General features: G+C 41.0%; 1 protein-coding gene across 1 annotated transcript in view; it reads right to left on the reverse strand.

Annotated features, from left to right (window-relative positions):
• RBBP6 (RB binding protein 6, ubiquitin ligase) overlaps positions 1-16,235 on the reverse strand; it is a 2,624,906-nt gene that overhangs the window by 1,754,241 nt on the left and 854,430 nt on the right. The window contains exon 5 of the mRNA XM_044089398.1: positions 9,585-9,629. Coding sequence (XP_043945333.1) covers positions 9,585-9,629 — 45 coding nt within the window. The remainder of the gene's footprint in view (positions 1-9,584; positions 9,630-16,235) is intronic.

Genomic DNA, 16,235 nt, shown 5'->3' on the forward strand with positions numbered 1-16,235 from the left:
AATTGAATGGACTGATTAAGAGCCACACTGGATATCACCTTGGGCATGAAGGATGGATTGTCCTGAGTAACACCCTGTCCTCATGAAAGACTCCACTGCCATAAGGGCCTGTAATTCAGAAATTCTTCTAACCAAAGTGATTGCTAAAAGGAAGGCTATTTTCCAGGAAATAAATTTTAAGTCTGCAGTAGCAGCTGGCTCGAAAGGAGGGAGAGTGAGTTTCTCCAATACAAAGTTAAGGTCCCAGGCAGGGGGTGGAGCTTTCCTGGGTGGCCTCAAGTTTTTGGCCCCTCTGAGATACTGCTTTAGCAGAGGATGAGAGAAGAGGGGGGGGGGGGGGATTCTGTGTTGTAATGAGCTGAAATGGCTGAGGCATGGATTTTTATGGAAGAAAAAGACAGGCCCTTGTGAAGCATCTCAGTTAAGTATTGCAAAATCTGACGTAAATTGGGCACTGCTGTGCTTATCCCTTGAGACTGATTCTAGGCACAGAATCTTTTCAATTTGTCAGCATAAGATTTTCTAGTACTAGGTCTTCTTGCCTCCAAATGACATCCATCACAAGTTTGCTGAGGGATGCCCAAGGGGGAAATTTAAGTGATTAGCCAAGCTGCAAGATTCAATGTTTGTTTGGAGCTGAGGGTGCAAAATTTGGTTTTCTGCTGAGACAGTAAGGAAGGTATCTGAGGCAGATGCCATGGAGAAATTTGTGAGAGACTGCGTAGGAGTGGGTACCAGTGTTGGCGAGGCCAGTCTGGAACAATCAAAATCATTTTTGGTTTGTCCTGTTTGACTTTTAGTAGAACTTTGGAGAGCAGAGTAGGAAAGGTATAGAGTGACTGGTTTTCTCAGCAGAAGGACAGAGCATCCACTTTCCAGCCTTTTTGTGAGGAGTTTTTGTGCAAAATTTGTCCAACTGGTAGTTCTGGGGTGAGGCAAAAAGATCTATATTTGGGCTCCCCTATTTGCATGTCAACATGTTGAAAACCCGTGGTTCCAGTTTCCATTCGTGTGGGTCCATGAGATTTCTGCTTAGCTAGTCTGCCAAAATATTCAGCTTTCCTGGCAGGAACTGAGCTTGTACTTGGACAGCTCAAGGCCGTGTTCCACAATGCCATGGCTAGTCTGCAGAGGGGGTAGGAATGTGTACCCTCCCTGCTTGTTTATGTACCACATATCTGTGGTGTTGTCCGTCTTTACCATAAGTTGTCCTGGATGAAGATGGTCCTTGAAGACTATCACAGCATTCTGTACAGTTAGCATTTCTTTCTGATTGATATGAAGGTGCATTTGATTTGGGCTCCATTTGCCCTGAATGCACTTAGCTGCCAGATGAGCCCCCCATGCATAGTCTGATGAGTCTGTAGTTAGGGTTTGGGCAGCAGGGGGTGGTGTGAATGTCAGTCCCTTTGTTTTGGTGGCAGGCCTCTGCCCACCATAAGAACTTTAGCTGAAGGCAAGGAATGATAGAAATCATTGTTTCCAGGCTGTGACAATGTTGACTCCATAAACGTTTTAAGTACCACTGAAGTTTCCTCATATGCAGTCTTGCATATGGAATCAGAAGAATGCAGGAGGCCATGAACCTCAAGGCTTGCAGTATTTGCCTTGCAGATAGCAGGGTTTTTGTGGCCACCTGTTTGAAGTAAGTCACCAAATGAAGTTGCTTTTCTGGCATAAGGAAAGCCATCTGGGCAGTTGTATTCAAGCTTGCACCCAGAAATGTAATTTTTTGAGAGGGCACCAGTTGTGATTTCTTTTCGTTTATGGTGTACCACAGACAAGTTAGAAACCTTTTTACAAACGCCAGGTGTTTTAGAAGAATGGCCTTGCTTTCTGCCTGAATTAGACAATCGTCCAGGTATGGATATATTTGAATATTTATTTGCCTGCAAAATGCAATTACTGATGCCAGGCACTTTGTAAATATCCTGGGCGCAGTAGATAAGCCAAAGGGCAGTGCAGAGAACTGATAATGCAAGTAGCCTGCTTTGAAGCGGAGGTATCTTCTGCAAGATTCCCTGACTGGGATATGCAGGTAAGCCTCTTAAATCTAGAGTTGCCAACCAGGCATCTTTGCCTAGCATAGGAAGTAACTGGTGAAGAGTCAGCATCTTTGGAATGTCCAGAAATGTGTTCAGAGTAGACAGGTCCAGAATTGGACGCCATGATTTGTCTTTTCTGGGTACCAGGAAAAGTCCGGAATAGAAACCTTGTCCCTTTTCCTCTTCTGGTACTAGCTGAACTGTCCCCATGTTTGGGGGGGGGGGGGGGGGGAGTACTTGTTTCTGAGCCTCTGGCCCACTGATTTGGGGGCAGATCTGGACATCCGTTAGGAGTTGGCAACGTGTGGAAATGAAATCTTTATCCCTGGGACACTATTTAAAACCCATTTGTCCTGGGTTATAAGTTGCCAGTTTTTTGAAAGAGCAGCCAGTTTTCCCCCCAAAGGGGCGGCTAAGAGGTAAGTGCTTGGCAATTGTAAAGGGAAGTCAGTGAGACTGTTTACCATAGTGAGATGTCTTATTTCCAGATTTGGAAGCAGAGGCACCCCACTGCTTAGTTCTCAAAGTCCCTTGGGACTGAAACCTGGTGCTTTTGAAATGTCTGGGTTTGGCTTGAGTGACTCTGGAAGGAACTGGAAAGGACCAGTTCTTAGTAGGCCAGTGCCTACTAAATCTTGGAGGTTGTACTTGTAAGAAATCTTTCACAGTTTGCATAGAGACTTAGCTTTATCTTCCATCTTTTTTAGAACTTCTTCAGCCTTATTGCCACAGACTGTCCTGCTGCAAAGGAGCATCAGGCAGAGATTGCTCCTTAAGCCGCCTTCTAAGCACAGACCCAGTAACAGCAGCATTGCAAGAGGCCACCAAAGAATCAAAACCACATTGCAAACTATGTTTTCCAACTTGTTCAGCTGAATGAAATAAATCCTGTAAATCCTTATTTTCCACAGTCAGAAATCATCATTTTATGTTTTAGCAATCCCATGATATGCTGCTGATATTTTAGCATATGGAATTGACAGTTTAAAGCCCTGCTTACCAAGGTTGCAGAAGTATAAACCTTTTTACCCCATCTATCCAGCGTCCTGGAGTCCATCAGAAGGGGTAGGATTTTTAGCCGTAGAAGCCTTAATGCCCTTGGGCCCCTAAGAAATTGTTTCAGGGTCCACAACACAATTTTTAAAAAGGAATTTGTGGGAGTCAGGAACCCTGTAGTATCTGTCTGGCTTACAAGGGGCCGGAGGCAGGGAATCAGGGGCCATACTGGATTCAGATATCAACAATGTCTAGTACAGGAGGTACAGCCAAAGGCCTATGCTGAGGAAGAAGGAAATCCCTAAGCCGCTTTTTGGATTCAGAAAAATCCTGACTTTCCCAGTGGAAATGCTCCCGTAAGGTATGTAAAGTTTCCCCAAAAGAAAAATCCTCAGGGGGAGAAACAGAATGAATGGAATCCTCTGCATCAGTTTCCTCATAAGTAGGCATGGACAAATCCTGTTCATTAGAAGAGTCAGAAGAAAGAGTCCTGTTCAGGAGAATCATAGTCAAATTCAGCCCTAGGCTTCTTAGAAGGGGAGGGTTGACTACCCCTGATTAGAGTAATTAAATCTTCAACCATTTTGATAATTTGTTTTTTTAGGCATGGGGGCCTGAACATGTGGCCTGGGCGTCGGTTTTTTAGACAAAGATCGAGATTTTGACCTTAATATTGAAGGTGGTGTCTGTTTAATATACAAATCTGTAGGCCTGAATACACCCTCAGAAGCCGGTGCCTGCACAGCGGCTCCAGACCCATCCAAGGTAGAGACATCCGCGGGTTCCATAGATGAAGCATCTCGCGGCATACCGGACTCCGAATGGGTCTCAGTAGAGGCCTGCGAATCAGAAATAGCGGGTATCAGGGGCTGCGAAAGCGCCTCACTGAGTACCAGTGAACTTGCGACTGGCTTAGGAGAAGCATCAGTCAGTTTTGGACCTCAATGGCCTGTCTTTTCCTTTGTGTTTTTCCGGTATTCCGGTAGTCGGATGGCTAACAGACGTAATTTCTGGATAATTAAAGCGAGAACCAAAATATTTAGCAGCAGAAATGTATCGACGACGGACAGTGCGCTGATTAAATAAAGCACAACAACCGACAGCAAGGTACGTCGTAGTCAGGGCCTAAGCAAGGCAGTACAAATGAAAACCCTTATGAGGTATTTGCTTCCCACAAGTAATACAATTAACTTTTACTGACATCAGTAAGGAGCAAGAAAAAGTTACCCCAACGGGGTACTTAGCTTTTAGTTGAAGACTTCGGTTCTGAAACTCGAAAATGAAAATTTCAGGAGTCTGCTGACCAGCAGTTGCGAACTGCTTCTGCTTCGGACACCGCGCGGCAAGAAAGACTGATGTAATGGCGTCGGCTGCATGTTTTATACCCCTGACGTCATTGAAGAAGGGACAGCAACCAACGCAGGACCCAAGACTTTGTTAATCAGGCCGACTGAGGGCAACCTGCCAGCAGATTACCCAAATGTAATGACTGCAACAGTGAAACACGAAGAACATCTAAGGGAAGGAGGTTTCAAAGACATAACAGCTTTGAACAATCTCTGAGAAGTCTATCCACTCCTCCTTCCTAGTTGCTGGAGGCCAGATGCCTAATCTTTTTTTTTTTTAATTTTTACAAGTGACATCCGCCAGGATGAGGCATGGAGGTTCAGCACCCTGAATTCTATTAGTCAGCCTCGGATCTCTTCACTAACTAAAATTTGAGGGACACCGTGCAGTCTTTCAGAAATGAGATGCGATTCCTCACACTTGTTAGCAGTCTGAAAGGCCTCAGGAGCCATACCACCCTCCAACAGGTCTTGATAGTAGGCAGAAGTAGCCTGATGTACCACAAGCTCTGCAACCTCAGCAGGTATGCTGGAGACAAACGGACTACAGATCCTTTGAGGCCTCTAGTTTTTTCTTCAACAGCAGAGGGACATCTGAGGACATAGTCAGCCATCTTGGACTGCATCAAACGTTTAAGACTCTGGGTCTCGAGAAAAGTGTTGAGAATAGAAAGCCTCAATCTAAGGGTTTTGGGAACAAACAATTGACAGATTAAGCAATTTCTGTGAGTGTTCCAGGACTAGGCACAAAAAACATGACATGCAAATCCCTGTATAAAATCTGTCTACTGTACTTGTGCTTATCCCTACTTGCAGACATCTACAACTTTTCAACACAGTACTGTAAGATAAAAAGGAAGTTTTCCCAATGGGGAACTTATCTAGACAAACGATTGAAGCAAAGGTACAATTGAAGCAAAGGTACCAAGGACCAAAACAATCTGACAGGTGCACGACCAGAGTTCGGGCTGACCGTGAGAAAGTCTGAGGACCCATGCTTGTATGTCCATCTATATACCTCAACGCATATCAGCTGAAGTCATGTGGACATCTGACCTAGGAAAGGCAAAGCTTTGGTATCCTGGCCGGACGTTAGATGTGCCAACACCTATGTCAGGAATACTGCAACAGTGATTTCAGTCGGGACATCAGACACCTCAAAAAATAATTTTACGAGAGGGTTGCGACAAGACTTTTGTAGGGTCAAGTGAAACCAGAGATATGACAAGTGATTTAAAAGACCCTTAAAGGAGGAGGAAAGTTCATCCACTGCCAAGAGAATCCTTTCTGAGTAATCTTCAACATCCATCTGATAGAAACTGTCTGACCCCTGGCTACAGGACTGAGGGTCAGTCGGTGGAAGAGAGGTAGGGTAAAAGGGTCAGGAGGTGTGGGTAAGATGATCAGATCCTGGCATAGTAATTCATTAGATTTTTGGAAAAGTTTCTTTTTGTTTGGAAGAGTTATCCTTGTGCCATTTTCTTTTAGGGGCCTGCTTGTTTTTAGACTTTGATTACTGATTGTTCTGCCCTCAACGCATGAAAATTGCCTTGTTAAGGGAGAACCTGGGTACTTGAAAAATCCTAGAAACTCCATGCATCAGTTTACCTTAGCTATCCCACTGTTAAGGATCTTGTGTAGTCACAGGCCAAATACCACAACTGGGCTAAGTGAAGAATTAAGAATTTTAGGCTTCAAATCAGAAAAATTCTTGCTACACAACAAATCTTCATCACAGAAGCAAAAGAAACATGATTGCTGGTACAGTAAAGCTCAGTAATACCCAGAGAAGTAGGCACCAGTAAAGCACTACAGCTTAAACTTTTTGTCAGAAATATCACAGAACATTTATTACCTCAGAAATGAGAAACTGTTCAATTCCATCAAAAACAGGAGCAATACACAATCTGACTGTAAAAGCACAGCCCACACACATTCATAAAATCAGTTTTCAACAACTGCAAAATAAGGCAAGTAATCAGTGTGGAAGCACAAATGAAATGACCATGACAAAAAATTAAATTCTTAAGGTGGAATACTGCAAACTTTTTTTATGTTAAGGTACATCAAATAAATGCCATAAAAATTCAATAAAAAACATCTGACAGAAGAGGTTCCCAAATGGGGTCTTGCCTATCAGGCAGAAAGCTTTTGATAGACTGCTACGCCTCTGTAGCCACGGAGATACTTCTTGGAATGGAAGGAAAATTCTGAAAATTTACCTCCCTCCAAAAAGGCTACAGCCTATCAGTAACCACAGTAAGTCAGTAAGTGGAATGGAGAGGAATTACAGCTTTATAAAACTGGCCGGGTGCTCTGTCCCTGCCAGGACACTTTTCATAGGCTACTGCAAAAGTGAGATAATCTCCAAATGCAGTGATCTCATTTAGAGACTTTCTGCCCATTTCACAACTATAATTAGATGTCACAAAAAATGCAAGGGGGCTGCATAAATAACAATCTCCATACACGTGACAATATCTTGGTCTGTAAATCACATCACTAAAACACCTCCCCTCTTGACCAATATGGAAAGGCTGTTAAGGACCTTTGTGTAACATATGCTTAAGACCAGAGAAGATCTCTAAGCTAAGCAAGTCATATCAGATGTATTCCTATTTACAACACTCAACGCCATGATCAGAAAGACATGAAACTTTACAGCCTGGACAAAAACTGGAAAAAAAGGCTTATCAGGAAAATAATTTTTTATTCTGCCCTGACAATACTAAGTCAGCTGCAGGTAATGTTTTAATGGAGACACTATTAGAATCTAACTGGTCTTGAAGGAGCAGGACTTAAGACCAGTCTTATTTAAGTCAGATTTTTTTTTTTTGGAGAAGTCCACAGAGGGACTGAATCTTGAACACATTAAAAGCAAATGATTTAAGAAAGATAGCAACATCCCAAACGCACAAGAAAAAAAACACATTCATCTACTTACAAGCTGGGGTGGTTGCGAAACAGTGATCTTCTACACTGCCTGTATGTCTGCTTGCTATTTGGCTGCATATCTTTCAAATGACTATCCTTTCCCATGATTATTTTCTGTGCCTTGCATCCTAATGAGTGCTAGGATAGTCTCTAACTCTCCCAAACTCTGGCATCGATAAAGTGAGCACAGAAAAATAAATGAAGGAATCCCTAGGCCAAAGGAAATCAGGATCCACTACAAAGCTCAAAATGAGGTGGAGGTGTTCCTTTCTGGCAACACTGAAATTAAAGTTTTTGTCTAGGTTCCTACTAAAAGCACACAACTCTTACAGGCCACAATAAACCTCGAACTCGGTTAAGAATAAACTACAGACAAACTCAGAAGAAATGGGGAAAATGGGCTTGAACAATGGACAGTACAGTATAAGCTGGGAAAAGTAAAATCAAACTAAAAAGCAAATCACAAAATGCTTCAGAATTTCTACCAGTGCCATGACTACTTAGATGTTCTGGCAAAAAAGGCAGGAAAAGACTGACCGCAAAAGCTGCTGTTCTAAATCAAGTACTAACAATGAAATGAATATGTTAGAAAAATACAGCATGGAATGTTCTACTGTGCATTAGGTCTACTATGAATACCAGATTTTATCTATTATACATTACAGTGACCAGAGAATGCTGGCCATTGTTACATGAACTGTGCAGTGGCACCTTTCATATGATCTATGTAAATGCAGCTCAACTCCTGTCAAAAGATTTACGAGCAACAGTGACATTTACCTCACACACCAACCAGCACTGAGACCTGAAAAATACTTGAAATGGTGCCCTTTTCAATTCATATAAAGATTTACCTTAACACTACTGCTTTTTCCCAAGCTGCCAAATTCCTTAATAGTTACTCTAAAAGAGCTGGTTCACTTAAAGCCTGCTTAAGAAATAGGCGGGGTTCAGTGACAGCAGCCTCCTCTTACAAACCATATTACACAGTTTGCAGAAGCACTTAAAGTGCATAGGCCAACTAGGTGGCTGCCTAAGGCACAGCTCTAGCAGGGGCACTTTTCCGGTATTTATTTGGTTTCGGTAGACCAGGATGGGGCACTGGGTGGTGTGTGTGGGGGCCACACGGCATACAACACTGGCTGACCTAAGGCCGCTCCTGAAGTGCATAAGGCACTTAAAATCATGTTCACAGTGCACAATACAAATGGTTCAGCAGTAACTGCCTCAACAAGGTATACAGATGTACAAACTATTTTCAGCTAGTGTGTGTGTGCGTGAGAGAGAGAGTGGGGGCTTAAGACTTCACTAACGTACTCTACCAGTACTTGAAAGCTGCAACTGGAGACACTAAATGCTAGCAGCACTTTAAGAAACCCAGATCAGACTCAAATATATGGTAAGCATCACAATACAGAACAGCCATCTCACATTTCCAAGTGAGCTTCTCATTAGTAAACGCAGGCAATTAAATTTACATTACAAGAAATAAAGCAAAAAATAAAGTGCCTTCTCAGTTTGCATGATCAAAATCAGGGTTAATCAAGTACATTCAAAATGTTTCCAACTTGAGAGACAAAAACATTTTAATGTGAAAAGCATTTCATCAACCTAAGTTACATTACAAAAAGGCCATCACCATGAACATTGTTTACAATATAAATGTGCTGAACAGTTTACAAAAATGCAGCCATGTCCGACAGCATCCCTGTAACAGTGCCAGATACTTATGTATCACACAGTTCTTAACACAGAGCAAACAATACAAATACTGAGAATTTTCCAGTACATTTTAAATAAATGAAGTTGTCAGCCAATAACAGAACAGCTGGCAGCTGCTGAAGTCCATCCAGAAGAGAAAACACGAAGTACAGTCATTTTGGCAAGTTGGTAAAGTCCATGTTAGCAGTCAAGTAACTTCGAAATTACTTGAGCTCTCACAAATTTCGTTTCAGATATCCGAATGAACAGATGCAAAATCAAAGTAGTGTTACACGCTTTTTCTCATTTTCTTGATGGTGAACCACACTGTAAATATTAGGAGGCTGACAAGGTACTCCCCTTTTACAAACACAACTACTTTTTGCAAAATACAGAAATGCATGCAAACAGCAGAAGTAACATTTGCTGAAATGAAATTAAAACTGCTACAAAGTATAAAACATTACTGGCTATTAAGCATATACATGTGCAACTTAAATATTAAAAGGCAACTCAATTGGCAAAACTGCTCACTGATAAATGGACATCAAAAAATATATACCTTTGAAAGCTGGGCCAGAGAAATAGATGTGGAAGAGTCATCGACCTGTTCACAAAAGATTAAATAAAAACATTCAAGCTTAAACAGACAATTCAATTTAGAGAAGTACCCTCTTGTATACAAAATCCTTAAAGCTCTACCCAACTTTCAGAATACACAAATTAACAGATGGAATTATACTATTAAACAGTGCAATTTTCAAATCTCTAGAATGGTTTTCAACACAATCTGTACAGAGTGATGCCATTAGATAAGAGTTACCACAGAACTAGTGTTTACAGAATATTAGCTGCAGAGGCAAAACTTACCATTTGCCATCATGAAAGAAACAGTAGGTGCAGCATGTTGGGCACCACTGCTTGTTGACCAACACTACACATTTTAAGCAGAAAATGAATTTACATTTTAATCAGAAAACTAACTTAATTATCAAACTAAACTAAGAAAATTAAGAAAAGCTTCTTTAAAGAAAACTTTGATCAACTGGGTTTTTAACAGCGTATCCACTGAACCAACATTTAAACCAACTAAGCAATTCATAAAGATCCTTGTAGTTTAACATTCCTGAGAATTGAACTGCACCTAAAACTTTAAGCCTTTACTATTTCATATGGAATCTTCTGCTGAAGTGCTATGCAAACAGATTCATAAGCATCTTGAAAGATGTTCCTGGCTCTACTTTTCAGCAGATTATATTCATGTATTTTCCAATGAGGAGATGTTTTTTTTTTCAGTTTAGTACCTCTCCACAAAAAACAAGCATCACTAAATTAAAATTCTCACCAGACCACTGGAAATCATTAGAGAGTGTGTGTGTGTGTGTGCGTGCGTGTGCGTGTGTGTTAGGATTACCGAAAAATTATCTAAACAAAAAAATATAAACTTAAAAATGTCTTAAATACACAACAAAATCTAACCACATCTGAAAATGCTTCAGCAGTGGAGCAAGCTCTGTGCACAACGCATGGAGGGGGGCTTCACACACACCCCCTGCTCATTATATATAGTAACTCTAAGATCGCACAATGAGGAAAGGGCATAAAGCCTTCAAAGTATAACTTTGATTTTGTCAAGTGTGTGTTTTCATGTTTTTGAGTCAAGAAAAATAGCTGAAACGTATCTAATAGATCTTATGCCGTTTAGTTAATTTTAGATAATCCCATACATATGAATTCCTATTAAAATACTGAATAAACGTTTGAACCTAAAAACACTGCCCCCCCCCCCAAAAGTTTAAACATTTTATGCAAGGGGCGAGTTAAGAGCCGGTTCACATACCACACACCACCCCTTGCTAATTATTTATATCAACTCTGAGATCACACTATAAACAGAAAAGGGCAAAATCCCAATCTCCACTGTGCTACTACCTCTGACAACCAGCTACCAGCATTTTGACCTCAAGACATGTTGATATTTTACATATATATATATATATATATATATATATATATATATGTATATATACACACACACACACACACACATACCGTGGTGGCGGTGCTGCGGTAGCGTTGTCGCCTCATAGCAAGACGTTGTCCCGTTTGATTCTCAGCTAGAGCGTCTTCTGTGTGGAGGCATACGTGAATGGGGTGTGCCTTCGTTGAAGGTTGTGTGTCAGGGCTGGTAAAAGGGTACGTAAAAATCCACTACCAATCATTAGCGGACCGGAGTTCCGCTGTGGCGACCCCTAATAGGGAAAAGCCAAAAGACACAAATATATATATATATATATATATATATATATATATATATACACACATACATACATACACACACACACACACATATACACACGCACACACACATACATATATATAATGTCTACTTTCACGCATCGAAACTACATTTCAACGAAACAGGCAAACTCTTTCACTAAAATGCATTTTTTCAAAAATGCACTTTCACAAGAAACAAAAAAAAAAAAAAAATCACAAAAAAAACACTAACCACATTTATGCAGCGGCATGCCCCCCTCCACCCCTCAATGTGGGGGGGGCTGCACCTTCCACATTCCACTAATTTTATAGCCTCACTCAGATCGCAGTACAGTGGGGAAAAAGGGAATATTCCCTTATCCCTGCTGTGCTGCGATCTATGCAACAGTTCCCGTTGCTGTTCGCTTAGTTGCCTTTTCGAAAAAGTGCATTTTCGAAAAAATGCACTTTCGCAAAAAGGAAATCGCCTGATTATGTTTCGTGGAAACTATTTCGATGGGTCGACGTACATAATACGCGCACGCACAGGCATACCTCTCAACCTCTAAGACCGAGAAATCTGGACAAAGCCATATATAATGCGGGGGGGGGGACGACGACAAAGGCCCAAAAATAGGGACACTTATTAAATATCACTCTTATTAACACAGAAAGTTGATCCCCGCAGTGGTGGTGCTGCGGTAGTGCTGTCGCCTCACAGTAAGACGCTGTCCGATTCGATTCTCAGCTAGAGCGTCTTCTGTGTGGAGACATGCGTGAACGGGCATACCTTCGTTGAAGGTTGTGCATCAGGGCTGGTAATTCGGCATGTAAAAATCAACTACCAATCGTTAGCGGACCGGAGTTCCGCTGTGGCGACCCCTAACCGGGAAAAGCCGAAAGACACAAACAAATTAACATAGAAAGTTGAGAGAACAGATTCGGCTTTACCATGATTTTTCTGAAGAGTATGAAGTCTGTAACTCAAATGTCTATCATTTTTTTACTTTAATCCTCAATTTGACAGGGATTTGCCAAAAACAAAATTTTATGAGGAGCAGACCAAAAATATGAAGCAAAAATCTGGACATTTTGCAAATATCTGTACAGTTGAGAATTATGAACACACGCAGACAGCAATGTTCTTCAAGGGAATTTCTTGAATCCATTTCACGAACCACATCCTTCCCTAAGACTCTTGTGCAGTTTATGGAGCTCACTGGATCATCATGCAAGTCTCGGGGGAGGGAAAAAAAAAAAAAACAAAGCTCGTCATGCCTCTGACAAGGTGGTTAAAATTTTGTTGTACTCCTTTCAGAGCTGTTATGATTTAGTCTCACTAGAAAATGGCAAATTCTGGCCCAAAAGCCTCAAGCAGCCCTCAAACCAGCGAAACTTTTAATGAGGGAAGCAACTATATTCCTAGCTTCAACCACAAGTTCAAACCAAAGTACATCCATCCATCATCAAAACGCATCATGAAATGGTAACACCTTTCAAAAAGGTAAAACTCTTCATGCTGCCACGCAGACACTAGCAGACCGACGTGTTTAACACCTTAACTGTACTTAGCTTCTGGCAGTGTGGTAGGGTTAAGAGTTTTAAAGCTTTCAAGGCTGCAAAACACTCTACGCACCTTCACGTTTTTCCTCTCTACGAGTACAACTGAAGCTCTACATACCAAGAATGATTGGTTTCTCCATTCATAACTATGTACCACTCAACATAGCTTTCAAGATTCACATCTCAAGCCTTACGTCACTCAGGGTGAATTTCCACATCTCAAAGCAAAAGTTTGCATTGATCAAAGACCTGATCATAAAATCTACACTGTAACTGACAATACTTCTCTGTTGTTGTATACTGAAAGTACTACTTTACTCTTTGTTGTTTGTGTAAGCAACTATTAATGTTTCTGTGGAATTTTCTATATTTCTCTAAAGTGTTCACGTGCACCTTTTCTCCCTGGATTTCCTCTGGAAGAAGGGGTCTTGTCCAGTCAGATCATTTCAATTAAAACAAAATTAACAGAGGTGGGATACCCGCAAATTGTAATGGTCTTCAAAGGCTTCCCTTCCCTGTTTTCTCCTGATTGTACTGTTATGTTAAGACCACTGCAGTTCAGCAGTCAATTTGTTTAGAAGTCCTTTCTAATGATAAAGACGGACAAATGAACAGTAAAAAATAAAAATTAAACTATCTCCACTATAAAATAGTTGTTTAGTAGTATAACGTAAAGGAATGAAGCCCTGACAGAGACTGGGAGGGAAAGGTTGCAGGTGCTTGGTTAGCACAAACCACTCTTCCTGTGTTTCAGGGTTGGAAGCAGAGCCATTTGCTGACATCATCCCTTGCGAACTGAAGAACTATTTCAAACCACCCCATGATTGTTATTTGAATGAAAGCCCTTACTGGCAAATCTTCACACCAGTGACAGGGAACAAATGGGCAGAAATGGACAAGGGTTAATGATAAACAAACAGCAGGGTGAAAATGCAAGTGTACAAAATAAAGTGGCTCAGTGTTTGTTCAGGTTTAAAATAAAAAAAAAAAACATTTAAAAATTAAATCTCAATTTTTCATGCTTACAAGTGTGCAAATTCCTCAAATCTCTCAGAGGATTTTTACCCAGTTCCAGTCTTGATCTTAAGACAGCCTATCACACTTACCAAAAAGGAGGATCAAAGCAACAAGTAAACAGATCACACAGAAAAGCCAAATAAGCAAAAATAGTAAAGATGTAGGCACATCAGTATGTCCCCATTGCATAATACCTTAAATCTCCTTTGAAGGAGGTAGACGGGACATATAAAAATTACTCCTTACGGACATGCAGCTAAATGGCTTCTGAACTCCCCTCACTTTACTTTTCACAAGTCTTTACTGGTGCTATTCAGGCCAATAAATATAAACCTCACTAGCTGTAAAAAAGTACAGTTGTGTAAACTTACCATAAATGTAGATGTTAAGAGTGTATTCACTGTTGCAGTAATCACATTTGGGTTATCTGCTTGCAGTAGCCCTCACAGTTGGCCTGATTATCAAAGTCTTAGGTCCTGTGTCGGTTGCTATCTCATCTTCCATGACATCAGACAGTCAGGGGTATAAAGTATGCAGTTGACGCCATTACATCAGTATTTCTTGCCCCAGATAGCAGGTGCCCCCATAATGGGAAGTAAATATATGTATAAGCTTACACCTCCGACAAAAAAGCAAATACACCAAAAAGCTTTAAGCGTAGTAAACAAAAAAAAAAAAAAAAAAAAGAGGTATAGCCAATAGAAGTCAGGGGGATGCAGGGAGGGTAACTAGGACTGCAAAGTACAGTTGTGTACACTTACCATAAAGAGTGTATTCACTGTTGCAGTCATTACATTTAGGTAATCTGCTGGCAGGGTGCCCTCAGTAGGCCTGATTAACAAAGTCTTGCGTCCTGCGTTGGTTGCTGTCCCCTTCTTCCATGACATCAGGTCGTCAGGGGTATAAAACATGCAGCCGACGCCATTACATCAGTTTTTCTTGCCCCAGATGTCAGATGCCCCCCAAATGGGGAGCAAAATATATATATATATATATATATATATATATATATATATATATATATATATGTGTGTGTGTGTGTGTGTGTGTATATATATATATATATATATATATATATATAATGTATGTGTGTATATATACATACATATATATATATGCATATATAATTTAAAACACAAAACATATACCTCCAAACAAAAGGCTTTTAATCATAGTAAAATAAAGGAGAGGTATAGTAAGAGAAAAACAGGGGGCTGGAGGGAGGGGTAACCAGGACTGCAACAGTGAATACACGCAAACATCCATATTTATGATAAGTGTACACAACTGTACTATGTTCTTCGTGTTTCACTGCTGCAGTCATTACATTTGGGTAGAATCCCAAAGCTATGGTAAAGAGAATGGATTTATACAGCATTAGGAGCAGCTATAAGGCCCTGCAGGACAGCAGTGGCAAAGCCAGCTCTGGATTTAGAGAAGAGAGGTAAATGGTAATGGTCTGGCGAACGTATGAATTGAGCTCCAGGTAGCAGCTTCAAGAATGTCTCTGGTAGGAACCCCTCTGAGAAAGGCTGCAGATGTAGATGCAGCCCTGATGGAATGATATGATCCCCTTGGGGATAGTTTTACCATGGTGCATATAGCAGAAATGAATACAATGGCTTATCCATTTGGGAATAGTCTGCTTTGAAATAGTCTTTCCCTCTGCCCCTGCACAAAATGCCACCAATAGTTGTTCAGATTTTCTTAGAGATTTTGTCCTGTTTAAGTAGAATCTAAGTTGTCTGTGTACATCCAATGAATGCAGAATCTGCTCATCCTTGTTCTGTGGATTGGGGAAGAAAGCTGGCAGATGAATGGTCTGATTAAGAGCCACACTGGATACCACCTTAGGCATAAAGGATGGATTGGTCCTGAGAACCACCCTGTCCGAATAAAAAATAATGAAAGGCTCCACTGCCATAAAAGCCTGTGATACTGAAATCCTTCTAGCTGAAGTGACTGCTATACGGAAAGCAGTTTTCAGAGAGAAATTTTAGGTCCGCAGTAGCAGCTGGCTCAAAAGGAGGTAGAGTGAGTTTTTCCAAAACAAAACTGAGGTCCCATGCAGGATTTGGTGCTCTCCTGGGAGGTCTTAAATTTTTGGCCCCTCAGATATTGCTTTAGCACAGGATGAGAAAAGAGGTGAGGTTCTGTGTTGTAATGAGTTGAAATGGCAGAGGCATGGATTTTTATGGAAGAAAAACATAGGCCCTTGTGAAGCATCTCAGTTAAGTTTTGCAGAATCTGGGGAATACTGGGCATTGCTGTGCTTATTCCTTGTGATTGGTTCCAGGCACAGAATCTTTTCCAATTGTCAGCATAAGATTTTCTAGTACTAGGCCTTCTAGCCTCCAAAATGACATCCATCACA

This window comes from Protopterus annectens, chromosome 12.part0 (assembly GCF_019279795.1).
Source record: "Protopterus annectens isolate FY-2018-M chromosome 12.part0, PAN1.0, whole genome shotgun sequence".
Classification (NCBI taxonomy): Eukaryota; Metazoa; Chordata; order Ceratodontiformes; family Protopteridae; genus Protopterus; species Protopterus annectens.